The 23,080-nt window shown below is 41.4% G+C and overlaps 1 protein-coding gene across 1 annotated transcript; it reads left to right on the top strand.

The window, feature by feature from the left end:
• Positions 1 to 223: 223 nt before the first annotated feature.
• Positions 224 to 22,950, top strand: LOC133760841 (guanylate-binding protein 7-like). Its single transcript, XM_062193432.1, has 10 exons — positions 224 to 410; positions 5,567 to 5,694; positions 8,257 to 8,366; positions 8,565 to 8,761; positions 14,161 to 14,406; positions 15,379 to 15,659; positions 16,900 to 17,112; positions 21,269 to 21,371; positions 21,686 to 21,879; positions 22,729 to 22,950. Exons 1-10 carry the CDS (start codon positions 224 to 226, stop codon positions 22,948 to 22,950), a joined length of 1,881 nt encoding a protein of 626 aa, XP_062049416.1.
• The last annotated feature ends 130 nt before the right edge of the window (positions 22,951 to 23,080 follow it).

The following is a 23,080-nucleotide window of genomic DNA, read 5'->3' as shown; positions in this document are numbered from 1 at the left end:
TAGAGTTCTTGTAGAAATCATAAAGTAAGATAAATAAAGCATCTCTACTGGGCCTTGGCATACTAGATGAAGTGTTTTTCCTTTAAGACATACAAAATGCAGGAAATTGACACACACATTCCACAGGCAGAAAGTTCATACACATTTGCCCCAAATAACCACTAGAGATGACTTCAGGATCCTGTATTCTACTGAATTCTACTTCTCTGGGTTACAGGTTAGCATGGCAACCGACTTCATGACAACCCCCATCTGTCTAGTAGAAAATTGGGAAGGGCAGCTGACAGTGAATCCAAAAGCACTAGAGATTCTTCTCAACATCTCTCAGCCTGTGGTGGTGGTGGCCATTGTGGGATTGTATCGTACAGGAAAATCCTACCTCATGAATCGCCTGGCAGGACGGAGCAGTGGTGAGTGTGGGCCTGGGGCAGGGGTCATTAGAGTGGGACCCTTGACAGCATAGGCTGTATAGGCTGACCACTCCTTGTCTAAGGCCACCATAAAGAAGAGAACTTCAAAAGAAGAAAAACTTCCAAAGAAGAAAACTTCTCATTCCACCTCCAAATTTATAACATTAACCTCACATGTCCAGAAAATCTCACTTTACTCCATTGATATAGAGTTCCCTAAGTCTTTCAAAAGTTCTACTCCAATAGTCTTCCTTTTCTTTACATTGTAAAATTTTACATTTATTTACTTGAAAGACAGAGATAGAGAGATGACAGACAGAGCTCTTCTGTCTACTGGTTCACTTCCCACATGCCCATAACAGCCAGGATATAAGTGGGTCTATGATGTCGATTGTAGCATTTCCAGTACTTGGTTGACCATTTGCTGCATCTCACAGTGAGTACTAGCAGGAAGCTGGATTGGAAGAGAGTTGGAACTCAAACCCAGACAGTCTGATATGTGATGTAGGTGTCCCAGATGGCATCTTAACAATGCGTCAATCACCAGCTAGTATTGTTGGCCCATACACTCTCACATGCTTGAGAGCTGGGCTCCAGTGATTACTCCCTTTCTTCTTCCTACATCGGTTTTGCGCAGGCTACATATTCATTTCAAGTAGCGCATAGGTTTAATTTAATATGTCTTTTTTTCCACTACTTCTCATTGAACAAATGCCAAACTATTCAGAATTTCTAGTTTACAACACACCCTTCCACACTCTTCTTTTCCAAGCTGCTTCTATATTTCTCAGTCCAGAAGACAGGCCCTGGACATATCTGCACACGTCCAGAGCTTCCTGTTGGCAGTAAGGTCCTTTTTGTAAGCAGGATCATGAAACACTTACATCACGCTTCCTATATCAGTTTTGCCCCAGCTACATAGTCTTTCCAAATAGTACATAGTTTTAATTTAATATGCCTTTTTTTAAGAAATGGATACTCAGAAGCATGAAAAGTAGAATTCCTGTATATCTAATATCTAAATTGGGCTGCTATGTATTTTATGTTGCATCACTTCATATTAAATTTTTGATAAATTACATCCCTTTCTCTTTCTCTACTTATCATTTTTCAATATGCAAATTATAACATACACAGAAGAATACATAACATACATGTGAATGAAGTTAGTAGATATAAAGTGAATGCCTGTGTAATCAAGGTAAAAATTAAAACTTCAACAATACCAAAAAATCCATATCACAATCTCTAACACTCTCACTAGAGATCATCAATATATTGGTTTTCAGGGCACACGTCTTCCACTCTTGCTTTTTAAAAATTCTTCTAATGGGTTGGGAGTGTGAGTAGGAGAGGGGTTTGAGGGGGAAGAACCACTAAAGTTCTCCAGCACTTCTTGTGTATCATAATCCTTTCAATGGTGCTACAAAGCAGGTATTTTTAGCCCCAACTGGGAAGGAAACAGTGATTAAAATGATTTAAATAAATCATTTTATTTAAATACTCCTAAATATTATACTCCTAAAGTTGTACCTATGAAATTTGCATTCATTAAGTAAAAGCTTTAAAAAATTAAGGCCAGCGCCGCGGCTCACGAGGCTAATCCTCCGCCTTGCGGTGCTGGCACACTGGGTTCTAGTCCCGGTCAGGGCACCGATCCTGTCCCGGTTGCCCCTCTTCCAGGCCAGCTCTCTGCTGTGGCCAGGGAGTGCAGTGGAGGACGGCCCAAGTGCTTGGGCCCTGCACCCCATGGGAGACCAGGAGAAGCACCTGGCTCCTGCCATCGGATCAGCGCGGTGTGCCGGCCGCAGCGCGCCTACCGCGGCGGCCATTGGAGGGTGAACCAACGGCAAAAGGAAGACCTTTCTCTCTGTCTCTCTCTCACTGTCCACTCTGCCTGTCAAAAATTTAAAAAAAAAAATTAAAAAGAATTGTGACATTGGGAATTCAGCAAGCAAATATTTGCCAGAGGTCATAAGGTCAGGAAAATCCTGAGGATGCTTCCAGAGGCAGGTGGGGGACTGCTCAGACAGTAAACACTGATTCAATTTGGAAAGCTGAAAATGTTTAAACAAGATCTATGTGTTGTAAAAATCTTCCTTACCTACCTAAACTAAGATCTCCATCTCTTGTAAAAGTTTTACCATAAAGAAAATGACTGATTTGTCCATTTTCATATAGTGGTACAAAAACAAAAACGCAGGAATGTCTTAAAAGTTTAAAGTGAGATGACAAAGAATCAAAAGTAATAAAAAATATTTTTGAATGTCATGAACTGCATCTCTGTAGCATTCACTGTATGAATCTAAATACTTAGTAGTCATGAAGACATCTCTGAGTCTTTATATTCAACAGATCAATAAGGTAATTAAAAATAAATTTGTTCATAATTGCATAATATTTAAATACTCATTGCTGTGAACTGAAGGCTTATGTCACTTCACAGTTCATATGTTGAAATCCTAACTGCCAAAATGGTGACATTAGGAGGTGAGGGTTTGGGGAAGTGATTAGGTGTTGGGGCAGAGCCCTCACGACTGGGATCCACATCCTTTTAAGAGAGCTCCAAGGGAGCTCATTGGCCCCGACACCATATGAGGAAACAGGGAGAAGACACCTACTTCGGACTGGAAAGTGGGCACCGCCCAACACTGAACCTGCCTGCAGCCTGATCTTGGATTTCCAGCCTCCAGCATGTGAGAAACAATAAATCCCCAGCTGGTGGTAGTTTGCCGTTGCAGCCTGAATCAACCCAGACACAGACTCAGGTTTGCAAGACATGTTTTATCTCGGACAAATTGTTTAAATCATTTTAATCACTGTTTCCTTCCCAGATGGGGCTAAAAATACCTGCTTCATAACACCATTGAAAGGATTATATGATGTGCATAAAGTGCTGGGCATAGGCTCTCAGAATTCAATAAATCTTAATCATTTTAGAAGCTTAACAAGGGCAGGGGCATTTTGGTTTGCCAATAACAGCTGTCTGTACAACACACAGAAAATTATAATACATAGTTGGTGAGTAAATGAATCAATAGTGAATAACTATGGTTGCTATTGATAACTATTTTAATAACTTTTCATAAACTTAAATAACAGCCTAAATAGTATATAATTGATTCTTAATCTTTGCCATTGGTATATTGTATGAAGTTAGTTATGTTGTATAAATTAGTGAATACTGAGCCACTGCTCTTAGAAAAATAAGGAATTAAGCTCCTGTAAGCCTCTGGTGACATCATTTCTGCTTTGGTACCGTTCAAAGATATCTTATTTAATGTACATTGTTGGGGCAGGTGCTGGGGCACACAGGTAAAATCACCTCTTGGGACATGTGCATCCCATATCAGAGTGCCTAGTTTGAATTGTCGCTTCTCTGCACTTCCAATCTGGCTTTATGCTGTTGCACCTGGGATGCAACAGATGATGGCCCAAGGACTTACATTTTTTCTCTTCCCCTCACAATAGCTTAAAGTAGCAATAATAAAATTTCCTGTGATTGTTAACAGGGCCTCATAATACTCTCAGCATATAAGCTATTACTTCATTTCCATATCCTAGGAAAAGCAGAAAGAAAAAGATTCACTCCCTATCCAGGTTCATAAGCAAGATCAGATCACTGCTTTCTCTTTGGGACTGGCCCACTCACTTTGTTTCATGAGGAAACTTCAGAAAGTTTGCAAGACAGAAAACTAAAAGACAAGGCGATTTTTAAAAGGTCCATGAAAATACATCCTATGAAAAAATATGTATGAATTTCAAATAATTTTGTGCTGAAGTAAACTTACCATTTAATTTCATCTTCTGTGAACTTTTTGATGTACTCTCATGCCTCTGCAGACCTAGAGCGATCATGTCCAATCACAGCTTGTCCTTTCTCCAACTGGAAGCACTGAGCATTAAGTTGACTGCTTCTTTGTAGAAATGAAACTCTGTGAAATTTACTCATGTATAGATATTGACAATTATGTGTTCATCTATAAATTTTCAACATTTTTTCTTCTGTATGTGTTTATTGGTTCTTCATTATTTGAAACAGTTGTGCCATCTTGCTAGATTCTTAATTAGCTAAATTAAATCTTTGGCATATTAAAATAAGTGAACAGTAAGATATTACAATATAAAAAAGAGCAGAACATCTCGGGCTTTCTCTTCTCCTTGTGAGAACACACATGGAGTAGAAACGGAATGGTCTGAGCCACGCAGACCATGAACTTCTAGCTACTCAATCGCATCAATTTCTTTTCTCAGTGGAAGGAAGCATTGTCAAATGGAAGATGATCAAAATGTTGAACTGCTGAACAGGAAATATCATCCACTGGTTCCTGGACATCATCTACAAATTATCTGCCTGTGGCTTTTAGACTTTGGAAAGGAAGATCAACTGGTCTCATAGTCCTTTTCAGCTTTTCCTTCTCTTATATTTCCCTCCTGAGGCGAATAATGCTGGACTCATAATTAGCTTGAAAAATAGAAAGCAAAAGAATAAAATGGCAGGGAGGTGATGGGTAAAATTACAAATGCTAATATATTGGCTGAAGTCCTGGCCCGACACACATTGCTCACTCAAAGATAATTGAGGAGAGTTCAATAAAGGGACTACTTACAAGGGTATAGGTGAGGTACAGGGAACCAGTAAGAGAGACAAAGCACCCATACAAGGACAATACAATGGTCAAGTGGACATTACCATTCCTTTATCCAAGCAGACAAGTAACGAGTAGATGCCGGAATGTGGCCAAGACCAGAACTATACAATGGAACTACATAAAAGCACCGTGACCTGAGAGAGAGGAGCAAGCCACTGGCACACTGTGGTCCAGCAAGGTAGAAACTAAAGGAAAAAATACCTACCTTCCTGTCTCCAGCTGATTCCCCTGATTTAACTCTGAGAAGTTAATAGACAGGAGAGCTCTCTAGTGTCAGATAAAATGACATAGTCTTGACTTATATTAATTGTATCATGTGACATAATTTGGTTATCTGAAAGAATAAGGTGAATATGCAAAAAAAAGTATTTCTTGAGAAAACTATATATATAATTGGTTTTACTTCTGAAAATTTAAGTGGTCTATTTCCTGACTATCACTATTATCCCTGGCCATCTTGGTCAGTCTGCTATCAGGGTTTACTATTTCTCCTCTTCCCTTCAGGCTTCCCTCTGGGCTCCACTGTGCAATCTGAAACCAAGGGCATCTGGATGTGGTGTGTGCCCCACCCCTCCAAGCCAAACCACACCCTGGTCCTCCTGGACACTGAGGGCCTGGGCGATGTGGAAAAGGTAAGGCCCAGAATGTTCTCTATTCCCAATTTCCTCTTACATGTTAATTTGCCACATCACTTCACCTTCTCTAAACTGTAAATCATGAAACTAAATTCTGTTTCATCAAGATTCCTTTGTAACCCCAAATACTTTGATATAAAATGGAGAGATATTCTTCTTATTGTTAATGTTGGAGGGAATGATTTAAAAGAAATATGAATGAGCAAGTGGAATTCAGGGCTCTGCACTAAGTATGACAGATATAATTGTAAATAAGATAAAGGACATAGCCTAGTTGTTGTGTTTTTTTTTTTTTTTTTTTTTTTGACAGGCAGAGTGGATAGTGAGAGAGACAGAGAGAAAGGTCTTCCTTTTTGCCGTTGGTTCACCCTCCAATGGCCGCTGCAGACGGCGCATCTCGCTGATCCGAAGCCAGGAGCCAGGCGCTTCTCCTGGTCTCCCATGCAGGTGCAGGGCCCAAGGACTTGGGCCATCCTCCACTGCCTTCCCGGGGCACAGCAGAGAGCTGGCCTGGAAGAGGGGCAACCGGGATAGAATCCGGTGCCCCAACCGGGACTAGAACCCGGTGTGCCGGCGCCGCAAGGTGGAGGATTAGCTTGTTAAGCCACGGCGCCGGCTAGTTGTTGTTTTAAGAAATATGGAGTGTAATCAGTACAGGTTACCACACATACAAAATGTGGAAAAATTCCAATCATTTGAGCATTTAGGGAAATGGCAGCTGAGATTGCTGTTTCTTTCCTGAAACACAATTTTTCTGGCTGAAGAACAGTGAACACTGGGGAAAAGGGAGTGTTTTTTAAACTTGTTTGTAAATGAGATCTAGAATTTTTGCTGTAGTTTGAGCATATGGGCACTGGTGCTAGTCCTGGTTGCTCCTCTTCCAGTCCAGCTCTCTGCTGTGGTCCGGGAAGGCAGTGGAGGATGGCCCAAGTGCTTGGGCCCTGCACCCGTGTGGGAGACCAGGAGAAGCACCTGGCTCCTGGCTTCGGATTGGCGCAGCGCCGGCCGTGGCAGCCATTTGGGGAGTGAACCAATGGAAGGAAGACCTTTCTTTCTGTCTCTCTCTCTCTCCCCCTCTCACTGACTAACTATATCTGTCAAATAAAAAAAAAAAAAAGAAATTCTTAAATAAAAAGTTTGGTTTTAAAGCTCTTGATTATCAACTCATACTTGACATGGTATCAGCAATAAGGATTGATTTAATAAATTACAGTTTACATGAATCTTCTATCCCTCTAATTGCATTTCCCAAGGAATCAAAGCATACTAAAATACGCTGATCTTTTGACTTGTACTGTATTAGAGCCAAACCTTTCTTGTCATGACACAAATGTCATTTGCAGCCTCCTCTTCCACTTCAGCATGTTCACTCACTGCTTCCATCAAGGAGGATACCTCTTTAACACCTTTATACGACTGTGAACAAACAATTCTAACTTGAACTCTGTTGGTTCTTTGCCTACTTGATCTCTTCTTTTCCACAAGTTCATTTTCTATCAACTCTAAAGCTCAGCTATTTTCTACTTCCTGCCATCATGTGCCAGTTATAGAGAATCCCTTTTGCTCTGAATTCAGCGTAATTATTCACACACACAGGCCTCCACATCAACTCATTTTTCTGTTTCTCTGTTTGATTTCACTTTGTAATTTTGGGTTCCACTCTGGGCAGGCATTATCTATTGGTTATATATATGTATGTATATATATATATATATATATATATATATATATGTATATATATGTATATATATGATTTATTTTATGTATTTGAAAGACAGAGTTACAGAGAGAGGTAGAGACAGAGAGAGAGAGAGAGAGAGAGAGAGAGAGAGAGAGAGAGGTCTTCCACCCGCTGGTTTACCACAATGGTGACCACAATGGCCGGAGCTGAGCCAATCTGAAGCCAGGAGCCAGGAGCTTCTTCCAGGTCTCCCACACAGGTGCAGGGGCCCAAAGACTTGAGCCGTCTTCTACTGTTTTCCCAGGCTATAGCAGAGAGCTGGATTGGAAATGGAGCAGCCCATATGTGATGCTGGAGCTTCAGGCCAGGGCGTTAACCCACTGTGCCACAGCGCCGGCCCCTATTGGTTATATTTATATACTGACTTGTTTGTTGCTCTAAAAAACCATCTTCTTGAGGGTGAGGATTGTCATAAGGAAATTAATAAGCAGAAAACAAATGCAGGGCCCAGGGCAGTGAAGCATTGTTGAACTTCATTGCACAGCATTTGTGTCCTTAGTGTAGTCATGACTGAGAATAACTTTGCAGTAGGATTCTTGTGCACTTATTAGTGAATAGCTACATTCTAAGCATTTTATTAAATATTTTATGCACAATGACAGTGTCATTATTTGTTTCATAGCTAAACAAACTGATACCTTGAATGATATCAATATGCATATCAAAATAAGATTTCTTTTTCAAGACAATCTCCAAAGGTTAATATTTACCCTACTGTACAACTGAGACAGGGCCAAAAGAATGAATGGACATCCAAATGGATGAATGGGCTAATGAGTAGTAGATGTCCAATTCCCTTGTTCTAATGGACTTCCCAGGGAGACCCTGAGAATGACTCCTGGATCTTTGCCCTGGCCGTGCTTCTGAGCAGCACCTTTGTCTACAACAGCCTGGGCACCATCAACCACCAGGCCCTGGAGCAGCTGCAGTATCCTTCCAAAAACAGAGCCTCCGTGTTTCTCTGTTTAGGGGAATGGCAGCTGAGATTACTGTTTCTTTCCTGAAACACAATTTTTCTGGCTGAAGAACAGTGAACACAGGGGAAAAGGGAGTGTTTTTTAAACTTGTTTGTAAACGAGATCTAGAATTTTTGCTGTAGTTTGAATCTCCTTAACTAATGTCCTAGCTACGTGGCTGAGCTATCACAGTTCATCAGGGCAAAATCTTGCCTCATATCTGAAGAAGTAGAGGACTCCACAGAGTTTGTGAGTTTCTTTCCAGACTTTATTTGGGCTGTACGGGATTTCGCCCTGGAGCTGAAGTCACATGAATGCCCCATCACAGAAGATGATTACCTGGAGAATGCCTTGAAACTGAATCCAGGTATCGGAGTGTGGTCTGTGGTTTGTGGTTCAATAGCAATGTGCTATTAAGCAAGTTATGTACTATAGCACATGAAATAATTGTGTATTTGAGACTGGGTTGAGGCCCATGCTAATGGGGACTGGTGAATGCCAAGTGGCAATGATTTTAACAATTATTATTAAAAATTTTCAGTGAGGAAATTTAGAGCTTAAAGTTGAATCAAACAATTTTAGGCCTATCAGCACCATGAAAAAAAGTGAGGATCACAATCAATGTTATCAATCCCTAAGAAGTAGCATATATTTGTGTTACTTAATAAATTTAAGTGTTCCTATTACACTATTTTGAGAAAAATATCTCATCAGTTTAGAAGTTGATAAACAGTTGCAAGGTGTCCAGTGCATGACAAATCTCCCCAGTCAGATGAATCAATTAATTCACAAGCTTTTATTGGAATTCTGCTCCCAGGTGAGGTTCTCTGGTCCCAACAGAGGGGGGGCTGGGGAAGTCCCAAGTCAGAGGTTGGGAGGGCTCCTTTTATAGATACAGGGCATGGGGGTTAAAGGTTGAGGCAGGTCTGATTCTCATTGGTTGACCTTTAGGCACCTGTGGGGACCTTGACAAGGACTTTTCGTTCCCGGAGTGTGGGTAGGGACTCTCCATTCCCGGAAGTGTAGGCTTTCTCTCTTTGAGGATCCCAAAGCCACCATCCCGAACTTTTGATGATAGGAAAAGAGGTGATGATGAATCTCTGGCTACTTCCTGCTGACTGGGGACATCGTCTACAGGGGCCCACTGAGGGTATCTTGGGGCTCCGCAGGGACAGGCATATATAGGTGGAGAAGCATCTGGTTGACCACTACTCTGGAGGCTTCCTGGATTCGATCTTTTATGAGCCTGAGAGCACAAGGAGCGATCATTGCAATTGTCCCTACAGTTATTATGGGTCCTAGGGTTGGGAGTACCCAAGGGAGAAAACAGGAAAACAGATCCCATCCTTGTTGTCCCTGGTACTCCTGTTGTCGTTTGGCAATGCGTTCCTTAAGTTGTTGTGCCGTGTTTTTGACCACTCCAGATTTGTTAGTAAAAAAGCAGCACTGTCCCCCCAGAAATATGCATGTTCCCCCTTTTTCTGCTAGTAAGAGGTCTAATGCCCTTCTGTTTTGAAGGGCTACATCAGTCAGGGAGTCAATCTGGTCTTGCAGTTTTTTAATGGAGGCTGCAACATTTTGTAGCTCCGAATTTAAGGTGTTTGCCAGTTGCTATATCTGGGTAGTACCATACACCAGGCTAGCTATTCCTGTACCCACTCCTGTTAGAACACCTAGTGCTGCTAGAAAGGGAAGGATAATTATGTCCCTTTTAGCACGGGCATTTTGCAGCACTGGTATCAGGAGATACTGGTTTTGGGGCACCACAGAGACCTCTGGGAGGGCAATTACAGGATTACAGATATCAGCTGCATTAGGCGGTAGACAGTGGAATAGGGAGCTCCTGCACTGGAGGAAGTGACCTCCAGTTAAGCAATCTCCCGGCTTTAGGGGTCATGGAGTTACAGAGAGTGGAGTTGAAAAAAGGGTTGGGGGATAGTGGGTCAGGAGATAATGATGAGGTTAGGTTGAAGCACTGATGTAGGTTTTTTGGGTGAGGGAAATTAGTAAGTAAGGGAAAAGTTGTCTCATCAGTGGGTCTAGGAGTAGAATTTGTCGGGACTTTGATAGTTGTAAAGGAAGGCAACAGGTTAGAACAAATCCAGCTACCATCAGCCAGAGAGCTATCAGAAGAGTTGAGGAGCAGGTAGACAGAAGAGATATATGGAAGCCAGTCAGGGCGTGAGAGGCCAGGTGGGTTGGGTCTCCGTGGGAGAGGTGGCAAGGGTCGCCACTGAGTGGTTATTGGTGACAAGTTTTCTCCCAGGTCCTTGAGCACCTCCTTAACCCTAGCAACCTCCTGTCATCGATTAAAGTCCTGGTGCCCTCCCCCGTCACTATAGCCCCAGTGAGTGGTCGGTGTCATACAGACCTTTGTTCCGGGGGATTTGCCAAAGCAGTCACATCTGTGAACTCCACCACGGCGGACAGTTACCTGGATTGCTGGTAATCAGTGAAGGAACATCAGAATGATGTTGTGTCCCAGACCGCCCAGATAGAAAGAACCAGCAAGACTCACCGAAATGCAAAGAAACAAAGGGACTTTATTTGTAGATCCAGCATGCTGGGGCCTTGGCCTCCTGTGCATTGCAGTACTGGGATACCAAGACCCCCTTTCTTAGTTCCTGGGCAAACAAGTATTATGTCCGCATTCCTTCTTTCCTCATATGGCCATCAACTCCACCCCCCCCAACATTGGTTGCCCCCATCTGGCCCTGCTGGACCAAGAACTGCCCGGTGTCAGGTTTTGCCTTCTTATACCAGGCACATCCTGGGCCGAGCCAGTTCCTTTGTCTTGTGAGAAGCCTGTCATGGCATGGCTCTGGCCTCTCACAGTGATGTTCTCTCATAACACGTGGCTGGAAAGTAAGACAGGCAGGAGGAGCACGAACATGTGGGCAGGGACTGAGCCGAGACCAGTATCTTAGGAATCAGGGGTAGGACCAGGAGAACTAGGATTACAGACCAACTTAAGCTTGGTAGGCCCCAGAGCAGTGGCTGTCCAGGATGATGGCGGCCCTGGGGGAGGGGAAGGTGCCCTCTTGAGATGAGACATATGATACCAGTTTTCATGACCCAGTAGTTTGGCTGCAGTTGGAGTGGTAAGAATTATGACATGGGGTCCCGTCCAATGGGGATGGAGTGGCTGGTGCTAGGAGGATCAGAGTACGATGGAGTCCCCCGGCTGGAGAGGCAGGACCTCTGGACCGTCTGGGTGATGAGCAGAAGTGTGGGTAGGGACTCTCCATAGTGGTTTTGATGTAGGCAGGCATACAGGTTAAAATTAATTAGATTTGTTAGCTGGAAGACCATGCCTTCACCACACCCCTGCGTGACCTCATGACCATACCTGGCCACACCTGAGCACCCACTGGCCAATCAGGTTAATTAACCACTCCCCTTTGGAAATGGATTAAAAGCCTGGGACACAGTATGCTTGCCCTTCCTTTCTTTGGCCTTTTGTCAGTGTGAGCCTGTGTGGCCCTGCACCTCCGGGGCGCTTGGGCTTTGGGCCACCCACTCCATGCTTCCTGGCCTAGATGTTCCTCCACGTGGCTGGTTCCTAGTGCTCAGTATGAACCCAGATTTACCTCCTCCTGTAGATAGGGCCCTCACTCTCATATGCATTTCTCTCACTAAATAAAAGCTTAAAAATGTACCATGCTGCATCATTCATTTATGCTGATATTCAGAATTCTTCTATGAATATTAGGCAAGAACCCACACGGGCTTATTAATATTAAGCACATGGTAATATCATATGGTACCCCAAATGCTGATTTTAATTTTCCTGTGAGATATGCAATACCCATGAATAAAGCTATGTCCTCATTTTAACAAGCACGATGACCACCTCTATAAAATTTGATGTCAGTAGTAAAACTTTCTCTCCCTTCCTTTGCTCTGAAAGGGATATTTTGCCTGTTAACTGTGCTCATGGCAAAGTAAATCTAGCCATGAAATCATAATTTAAGCTCTCATTTTGGCTATGCTATTATTACAGAAGAATGTTAGCCATCGCTTTTATAAGGTTTAAAGTTCAAACTGTACATCCTGGAGAGTCCTTCAGAATAGAATCAGTTTCCTATCTTGAAGAGAATAGAGAAATGAGGGAACAAGTCAGGCTTCCCAGATCATTTACAATAATAATATCAAATGAAAAGTTAGCAGACAATTTTAACTGTTAAACAACAACTATGAAAACATTTACGAAAAGGTTCAATGCCTTCTATAAATTTCAAGAGTACATGTATTTGGAAACATCACTTAAATGTCTAATACAAATGTAACTCGTTTGACCAGCAAACCCAAGTACAAACATGCCAACAAATTTAAAACATCTGGTACAGAGATTTAGGTCATATGAATCAAAAAGGCATCTTTGATTGACTTAGCAGTTTAAATTGATGAGCAATATTTTATCTATAAGCCAATTAAAATGGAGCTCTTAATAAATAAATTTTCCCATATATGTGCAAATACAATATATGCACATGCAGACACTTATTTTGAACATGATATATGCCACAGAATAATCTGCAGGACAATGCCAAATCCAATATAATCTGATCTATAGAAGTAGGGAGGGTCTCATTGATATCAGAGATGACCCCCTAAAATCTATATAAGAATGTGGCCCCTTAAAGTTCCCCAGAAGTGCCATCTGGGGTGCCACATATACTACCGGAATTTGGGGTGCCATACAATATCACCGTATGCTTATTAATAAATCCCCAAAATGAATAAGCCTGAGAGGGTTCTTGCCTAATATTTAAAGAAGAATTCTAAATACCGGCATCCATAAACGAGGCAGCATGGTACATTTTAAGCTTTTATTTAGTGAGAGAAATCATGGGAGAGTGAGAGCTTTATCTAAGAGAGAGGTAAATCTGGGTTCATATCAAGCACCAGGAACCAGCCACATGGAGGAGCATCTAGGCCAGGAAGCCTAGGGCACATGGCCTGAAGGCCACGAGCCCTGGAAGTACAGGGCTACAGCCAGCCCCCTCCTGGCAAGAGGCCAGGGCAAAGAAGAGAGGCCCAGGGCACACCCTGTCCTAGGCTTCTAACCCACTTCTAAAGGGGAGTGGTTAATTAAACTGATTGGCTGGTGGGCACCCAGGTGTGGCCAGGTAGGGGCATGAGGTCACAAGGGGTGTGGCGAAGGTATAGGGTAGGACGTGAGGTCACACAGGGGCGTGGCAAAAGCATGATCTTCCAGCTCACAAACCTAATCAATTTTAACCTGTATGCCTGCCTACTTCACCATATTTCAGTTAGACTAACTTCACTTTGGAGATTTCCACTGAACTAACCTGTAAACATAATAATGGTGTGTGTGTATGTGTGTGTGTTTGACTTTGATTTTGATTCATTTTCTTTACTGTATCATCTGCTTAACTTTTGACATGGTACTGCAATATTAGAAATGTTTTTCTGCAAATACATAATTGATTGAATATTAAAAAACAATTAAAATAGTCAATTTACCTCCCATAAAACAAGGACCAAGGACCCATGATAAGTTTCTTCAGTTGTAATGGGTTCCTCCAGTTCCACTCAAGAGTACTTTCTTACTCTCAGCTCTGTACACAAATGGATTCCCTGTGCTTTGGGTAGATTACCCTAAGGCTGCTTTGTAGGATTGAATAAAGAAAAACTTACAGACACAAAGGTTGAAATAACACAAAGATTCCTTGAAAAGTCTTCAGCTCCTTTGCCTTCGAGCTGTCTCTTCAATGAATGTTCTTTTTTTTAATTCTACAGAAAAGAATTCCAGAATCAAAAAGTCCAACATGTCTAGAACCTGCATCAGGTATTTCTTTCCAAAGAGGAAGTGCTTTGTCTTTCACCGACCTACAAGTGACAAAAATTTACTCGTGCATTTAGACAAAGTGCCAGCAAACCAATTGGAAAGGGATTTCCAGGAGCAAACAGAAAAGTTCTGCTCCTATATTTTCACCCATGCAAAGACGAAGACCCTGAGAGAGGGAATCATTGTCACTGGAAATTGTGAGTTTCTTTTGCCTCAAAGCATGTCTTTCTGTGGTTTAATGTGTGTGATAAAGCTATGGTTTTTCTGTACATTTGCTAGTAATTTGTTTTTCATTTGTAAAGGAATATACAGAAGGAGATGCTCCTACCAAGCTAAGAAATGCATGTTTCTTAAAGTTTCCCTGTATGAGTGTTTATTGAGTCCTGATTTATCTCATGAAAAATTGATGCAAGCACAAAATGCTGTTAGAAGAATTTGCAAGTGGGAAATCTTATAGAAGTGTTTCTTATGGAGGATACATAAAACATTCTGTGAATTTGTCAGCCAAAACATAAACAGTAGGCCATAATCCAGTGCACACTCATGAGAGTGTGAGAAAAAAGGTTAAAACCAATCTTACATGTAGTGCTGGCTTCCTGGACATGTGAATATGTCAGTCACACAGTCCCTATGCAGAGATCAGCTCATGTTTGGTTCAATATGCTATCTGGCTAGCTTCAAACTCCTAAAGATATTTTTAACAAAGGGACTAGCACTTTATTTGTAACTAAGACTCAAAAATTATGTCATTTCCTTTCCTTGTCTAATAAACTTTTCGTTTATTTATTCATTTTTCTTATCAGTAATTTAATTTGATTATTTGGTGAATTTGAAAATCATAATAAGTATGACAAGAAAAGACAGTCATGTTATTATACAGAGATGGATTCACAGAAGATGGGAAATGAACAGAAGGAAAGGCAGGTCACATAGAGAGAAATAGTACAGCAGAGAAGGAGAAGGATGGGAGGAGCTGTAGGAGAAGAGAAGTTGGTGGAGAAGGAGGAAAAGAAACAGAAGAAGTGGAGGAAGAAGAGAGAGGTGGGTAGGAGAAAAACCAAAAGAGTAAGAATTTTTGGAATGCTGATTCTTAAAAGCTTGTGAAAACAATAAGCAAGAACTATCTACTCCCTAAACTATTGACTCCCTAAATATCTCCTGACATTCAGGGCTTGGAAGTCTGTTGGAGACCTACCTGGATGCCATCAACAGGGGCACAGTTCCTTGCTTGGAAAATGCAGTTACAGCTCTGGCTAAGCGTGAAAACGCAGCAGCTCTCCAGAAAGCAGCTGATCACTACAGCAGGCAGATGACCCAGCAAGTGAGGTTCCCCACAGCCACGCTCCAGGAGCTGCTGGACGTGCACGCAGCCTGTGAGAGGGAAGCCACTGCAATCTTCATGGAGCACTCCTTCAAGGATGAAAAGCTGGAATTCCGAAAGAAACTTTCCGTAGGCATCTTAGCATTTCTCCTTCCTGATTCCTGCCTTTCTGGAATGATGCCTCAAGTCCGCCTTTTGACCCCATAGCCATCTCCCTACCATTGTAGAAGGCATCTGGATTCTTGAGAATGAAAGGGCTCTCAGGGCTACCTTTCACCCTTTTTCTAAATGATGGGCACTTTATTTTTAAGGACTGCAAAATAAATTCCCATGAGTTTAGCACCTTAAACAACACATGTTACTATCACACAGTTCTGTAGGTCAGTCTTCCATATGAAGGTGTCTGGGTCCTCTGCTAGTGGAGATGGACTGAAGGGTGTTGAATGGGTTTGGTCTACAAATGAAGGCTTGTTGGGGGGAACCCCTTCATCTTTAAACTAGGAATGTTACATCTTTCGTTACAAGTTTCTTTGGCTTCCTTTTTTGACACTAGCTAGGGAAGCTACTTTTTAAGTGCTCAGGTGATTGGGTATTGACTGATAGGGTATTCTCCATTGTAAAGTCAACTTGTACAGATGAACATGACCTAATTACAGTAATACACATCATATTCACTAGCCCCGTTACTGTGCAGTGTATGGACACCAAGAAGAAAGAAGTCTTAGGAGAAATCTGAATTTTGCCCCCTCCAGGCACCTACATTGAAAGTTTGTCTTTCAGTCTGTCTAGATGTAATTTAAATAAACCTCAAAAATCTCTCAATTTGTATTGAGGAAACCCAGCTGGGTAGTACCTTTCATGTACAAACAAAAAGCTCTGTTCATATATGTTCACAAATTCAAGCCACCATCAAAAGAATTCATGAAGAGTTCAAAAATCTGTTCAAAATACATTTAACCAATTCCTGGAGATTTATGTGCCTCTTCTATGCTAATATTTCTGTCCATAGCACCCCATATGCTCTTAGGAAATTTTGATTCTAGCCAAAATACAAGTTTATATTATTTGATCTTGGTGGCTGGGTCCTTGTTAATCATACTGTATTTTCAAGAGCCACAGAACTCAAATCTTTCAACCCATCCTTTTACAGATATTGATTGATCCTGTTCCCAGGAGAATTAAGGGGCTTTGCAAAGCTTAAAGAGATAATTGATCACAAGTGAGACTAAAACAAGTTTCCTGACTCCTGGTCCATGCTAGGTTCTGGTCCACTCTGAGGCCATCCATGTGCTTCTCCCAAGTGCATCACAGGCGGGCCTTCCCTTCTAATAGCTATCATCTAATGTGTGTCTCTATGTTTCCCTGGCAGGACACCATAGAGAAGAAGAAGAAAGATTTCCTGCTGCAGAATGAAGAGGCCTCTGTCGAATACTGCCAGGCTGAGCTTAGGCGGCTTTCAGAGTCCCTGATGGAAAGTATTTCAAGAGGAACTTTCTCTGTTCCTGGAGGACATCATTCTTACTTGGAAGCAAGGAAAAGGGTTGAACAGAACTATGAGCTGGTGCCCAATAAAGGAGTTAAGGTGAGGAATATGGTGATATGCAGTGACACGCTGCTCCTTCTGAAAGTGAGGACCACAAATTCATTTGAGGACAGAGAGCGGAGAATGTCGGTAGCCGTGGTTTGGATGTGCTTTGTCCCTTAGTGGTTCTCGGTGTGACCATGTGAGTGGTGACGAGGCCTTTGGGAGATGGGGTCTAGTGGGAGGTTCTTAGGTCATTGGGAGCTGTCTTCAGAGGAGATTAGTTAAGGAAGTACTTAATTGGAATTAGTTAGTAGTTATTGGAATCCTGAATTAGTTCTTGTGAGCTCAAGGTCTTATAAGTCCTGTGCTGACCCTGGAATCACCCTGTAGCTTCCTGTCTGGTAATATGATCTCTCTGTTCTACATGCTCCATTGCAATTCCACCCTCTGTGAAAGCCTGAGCCATCCTGGCCAGAGCCATGCTCAAGCAGGTGCTGGGCCCTTGAACCTCCGGACTATGAGCGAAATAAACCTCTTCTAAAACAGCCTGCCTCACAAATTTATTTTCAATTATTGAAAATTGCCTCAATATTTTGACATTTCTAGGTTTTTAAAAAATTCATATTTAGTGAGATACTGCTAAATAAACCACACATATTTTTTTTTTCCCAGAAAGGATCTGGAATCAGGAATCCAGGTTTAACAACCATTTATTTTATTTATCAAGTGGAGGGATAGTTTTTGTGCTAAGAGCAGAAGACTAGTTTCCAGATGCTTCTCTTATCTGAACTGCACAAATTTGTAGTGCATTGTGTATGGTGTGGATGTGGTTACCCTACTGGCATGCACTCATACTAATGATGATGATGATGGTCTTCATGCCTAATACCCACTGCACATTCACTCCCTATCCTATGTACAGTTTTAGAATATTTTTATTGAATTATCTATTTCATTCTCAGAATGCGATAAATTAGGTACTAACTTCATTCCCATGATGCAGGTAAGGGATGTGGTGCACAGAGAATTTAATACATTGCCTATAACCACAGAGCCAGCATGTACAGAGCTGATGAGATTTTTCCATATGCTTGAGGCCATTAGAAACTCAATTTTCTTTTCTTTGAGCTTTATCCTGTTTTCCATAATGCTTGTACCAATTTACATTCTACCCATAGCTACACAAGGGTTCTCTTCTCTCCACATCCTCCTCAGCATTTGCTGTATCTTGAGTCATTGATAATAGTCATTCTAACTTTTGTGAACTGGTATCTCATTATGATTTGATTTGATATCCTAGGTGATTAGTGATATTCAACATGGTTTTATATACTAGTTACTCATTTGAATGTCTTCTTTTAAGAAATGTCTATAAAAATATTTTGCCTATTTTAAAGGCAGATCCTTTATTTCTTGCTATTGATTTTGTATGAGTTACTCACGTGTGTTTAAAGCTAACTCTTTATGAGTTATGTCATTTGCCAACATTTTCTCCCTTCTTTATGTCACCTTTTCATTTTGTTCATTGTTTTCTTTAGCTGTGGTAACTTTTTAGTTAGATGCACTTCTGTTGTTCATTTTTGTTTTTGTTATCTGTGCTTTTGATGTCAAAGCTAAAAAAAAAAAAAAAAAAGCAAAAGCCAATGTCAAAGACTCTTTCCCTTATTTTTCCTTCTAGGATTTTACAGTTTCAAGTCTTATGCTGAAATCTTTAAATTTTAAAATAAGGGGCCAATCTCATTCTTTTGTATATCTAGACTTGAAGAGACTGTTGTTTCCCTGACGTGTATGTCTGATACCTCCTTTCAGATTAGTTGACCAAATATGCATGAGCTTATTTCCAGGCTTTCTGTTCTGTCCATTGTTCTATTATCTGCCTTTATGCTACTACCAGGTTTAGAAATCTGATAACGTGATGCCTAATGTTTTGTTTTGTAATTCAAGAGTGTTTTGGCAGCTCAATGTCTTTTGTGCTTCCATGTAAATTGTGGGATTACTTTTATTATTTCTTTAAAAATGTTAAAAATGTATAGGACTGGCATTGTATCACATTGGGTTAAGCTACTTCCTGTGACACTACATCCCATATCAGAGTGCCGGTTCAAGTACTGGCTACCCTGCTTCTGATCCAGCTTCCAGCTAATGCACATGGCAAGACAGAAGATGATGGTACAAGTCATTGGGTTCCTACCAGTTCTGGATGAAATGAAAATCCAAAATTCTTTCTTCGGCCTAGCCCAGCCCAAGCTGTTGTGGCCATTTGAGGCGTGAATCAGCAGATGGAAGATGTATATCTCTCTTTTCCTCCCTCCCTCCCTCCCCCCCCCTCAGTCTCTCTGTAACTCTGTCTTTTGAATAAATAAGTAAATCTCAGAAAAGAAAAGTAAATAGATATCTTCCCCCCTCTCTGTTGTTCCATCTTTCAAATAAATACATAAGTTAAGTCTGCAAAGAAATTGATTAGGATGTTATTGGAATTTTGGGAATTGTTTTGAACTTCATATCACTTAGAATAGTGTGGATATTTTAACAATACTAAGTCTTCTAACCAATTAACATGAGGTATCACTTTATGTGTTTTATCTATTCTTCAATTTCTTTCAGCATTTTTCTATACAGATCTTTCACTTCCTTGGTAAATTTATTCCTAACTATTTTATTATTTTAATATAGTTATGAAATGGATTTGTTTCCTCACTTTTTCAGATTATTAGTTGTTAGTGCAGTGGATTACTTTACATTGATTTTATGTCTTTTGACTTTATCAAGTACGTATAATAATTTTAATAGTTTTCAGTGGGCTTCCAGGTATATGTACAAATGAAATATAAATCAGTGTCTTGAAGAGATATTTCTAGTCCCATGTTCATTATAGGATTATTTGTTGTAACCACTATATAGAGACAACCTAAGTGCTCATCAACAGATGAACTATTATGTGTGTGTGTGTGAGTGTACACATGTATATGTGAATATTATTCAGACTTTTAAAAAATGTATTTATTTGAAAGTCAGTGACAGAGAGAAAGGGAGATTAGAGAAAGATGTAGGGAGAGATTGATCGATATTCAATCCATTGGTTCACTGGTTCACTCCCCAAATGCCCATAACACCAATATTGAGTCAGGTCAGAACCAGGAGCCAAAAACTCCATGCAGGTCTGCTAGTAGGGTGTCAGAGACCCAAGTACTGAGCTCATCATCCAATTCCTGCCCAGGCACATTAGCAGGAAGCTGGACGGGAAGTAGAGTTGCTAGGAGTCGAGCTGATGCTCTGGTATGAGCTGCAGGTTCTCCAAGGTGGCTTAACCTGCTGTTCCACAATGCCTTCACTATTACAATGTTAAAAAGAAGAAAATCCTCCCATTTTTGACAAGGAGAATGAATATAGAGAACATTACACTAAATGAAACAAGCAGACAGAGAAAAACAAACACTACATGATTTACTTTTTATGTGAAAGACAAAGGAAAATGAAACTCATATTAACAGAGAGTAAAATGATAGTCACCAGGGCCTGGAAAATGACAGAAATGAGAATTAATTGGTCAATAATTACAAACATTCAAGATCATGAGATGAATACATTCTGGACATCTAGTGTACATCAGGGTGAGTACAGTTCAAAGAGTGTACACCTGTAATTTATAAGAGAGATCTCAAGTGTCCTCACTGCAAAAAATACAATATATATAAGGTTGTAGGCATGTTAATTAGCTTTATAATTAACTCGCTACAATACATTCATATATACATCAAAATGTCATTCGTATAATTCCATCATACTTCAATAAAACTAGGGAAGAAAAACTCAGAAGGCAGTTTAGAAAAGCTTCCTGCTGGTGGAGATAAGAACTGCATGTGGATGCATCCATGGATATATCCTAATTACGACAGAGTAGAAAGACCATCCATGAAGAAGAGAACCAATGTGCAAATCTTATAAGCAGTCTGTGTCTATAAAACTGCAGATAAATCTCCTTGGTTCTGACCTGGGATGGGGACAGCATTGCTGTGGAGAGGAGACTGGATAGCTAAGCAATCTGCTCTGCAGAGAGTTTAGTCCTCACCAAACAGCTTGAATTTCTGTTGTGGTCTGAGAAGGTTGGAAAATTTACAGGGTCAGATTGGTGCTTTTATTGAACAATAGTGTCCACATCAGAAAACTAGTTTTTGATACCTAAAATGCTTTTTACTGCCGGTTGGTTTCCCAGGCAAATGAAGTGCTCCAGAGCTTCCTGCAGTCACAGGCAGCAACAGAGAACTCCATCCTGCAGGCAGACAACGCCCTCACTGATGGGGAGAAGGCCTTAGCAGGTACAGGGCCAGGGCTCAGCTCATGGTGGGTGGGTAGATTCCTGCAGTCCCCTCTTATGGATTGGACAGGGTGGTTTACCTGGAGCATGAGGCTTCATCCAACTGTGGAGCCCATGCTTAGCTAAATCTGAAAATAGCAAGAGTAGTAGGTTGCACATCTGCCCAATCAGTGCCTTTCTGGAACATTCTGAAACGTGCTCTTGCAGCGTCACTAGCAGAATTCAGAGCTTCCCCTTCCAGCGTTACTTTCCAAGCTGCTTGGTCTTGAACTCAGAGCTGTTCTTTCTTCCCTTGTTAAAAACTCTGTGGAACAGCTGAGCAGGCCAAGAGGGAAGCGGCTGAGAAGGAGCAGGAGCTGCTAAGACAGACGGAGAAGGAGCAGCAGCAGATGATGGAGGCTCAGGAGAGGAGCCTCCTGGAAAACATGAGCCAACTGAAGGAGAAGATGGAGAAGGAGACGGAAAACCTCCTGAGAGAGCAGGAAGGCATGCTGGAGCACAAGCTCAAGGTGAGTCTGCAGGGGCTGGGCGGTGCTGCGGTCAGTGCCCCAGAGCGCAGCAAGGGACGGACCAAATCTGGAGCACAGGTGTGATCCCAGAGGGAACCTAAAACTTAACATTCCCCTGCAAACGCAACTACATCTGGATCCTACCGGAGTACAGAAATCTAGAAGCTTCCACCCTTTCCGTAGTGTTGGATGTTGGAGGGCACAAAGGACATCCCCAGGGTTGGGGCTATTAGTTGTTGCTGTTGTGGGATGGTCTCACTGAGCCCCAATTCCACGAGATGCTGGTTGCTACTACTCAAGAGTTCCTGGCACAACTTTCAAAGAGACCCCACAGAGACCCAGCTGGTCTGAAAGGATTAAATTTGACTTGAGAGAAAGTGGCGAACCCTGAAAGCTCTGAGTCTGCTCCATGTGCTTCCAGATCTGCCCGATTCTTCCTTTCCGACTAAAGTCACATGCATTATTTGCCCCAGCACGACGCTCAATAAGCAGTGTCCTGTGCTGCACCAGCACTTCCACTCACTATTTATAGATAAACTCAGCTGGGCCACCTCAGTGGAACTGAGAATTAATTAGAATTTAACCCACATTCCTTCCCAATGGGCTTTGTTGGTGCTGGAACTCCCCGCCCCCAGGGAAATGGTGCTAAGGAAATCTCACAAAAATATAAACCATGGGTTTTCCCACTATTTAAGTTAAGATCTCTGAACATACTGGATAAATTTCTCAAAGATCACCCTGAAATGGTAGAAAAATAGACACATGTGCTTAACTGCTGACTTTGTTAAATGCTAAACATTGTCTCTTAATAATTGGGGATTTAAAGCATGGAGTTTTTCCATTTTATAGCTCCAAGAAGAAATGCTCACGGAAGGATTTAACAAGAATGCTGAGGCATTAAATAAAGAGATAAATCGGCTAAAGCAAGAGATTGAAGCAACTAAGAATCAGGGATCCTCATGGTTTTCATGGTTTCTTGATACTGTGGGCACTGTATTCACCATCGTATTACCTGGCCCCGCTAAGCTGCTTGGTTTGGCGATGCGATTTATCAGTTCACAAATTAAATAGGCTGAGAATTCCTGGTAAGGAAATTATAAAATATGGCTTCTTTTGATTTAATAGCATTACACTGTGGCTCATTGTAAAATATTTGCATTATTCTTAACAATTTGTTTAACAGAAGTATAAAAGAAATTTA

The sequence above is a fragment of the Lepus europaeus genome, chromosome 5, assembly GCF_033115175.1.
Source record: "Lepus europaeus isolate LE1 chromosome 5, mLepTim1.pri, whole genome shotgun sequence".
NCBI lineage: Eukaryota > Metazoa > Chordata > Mammalia > Lagomorpha > Leporidae > Lepus > Lepus europaeus.
Note: the sequence above shows the minus strand (reverse complement) of the source record. Positions and strands in the feature narration are given on the sequence as shown.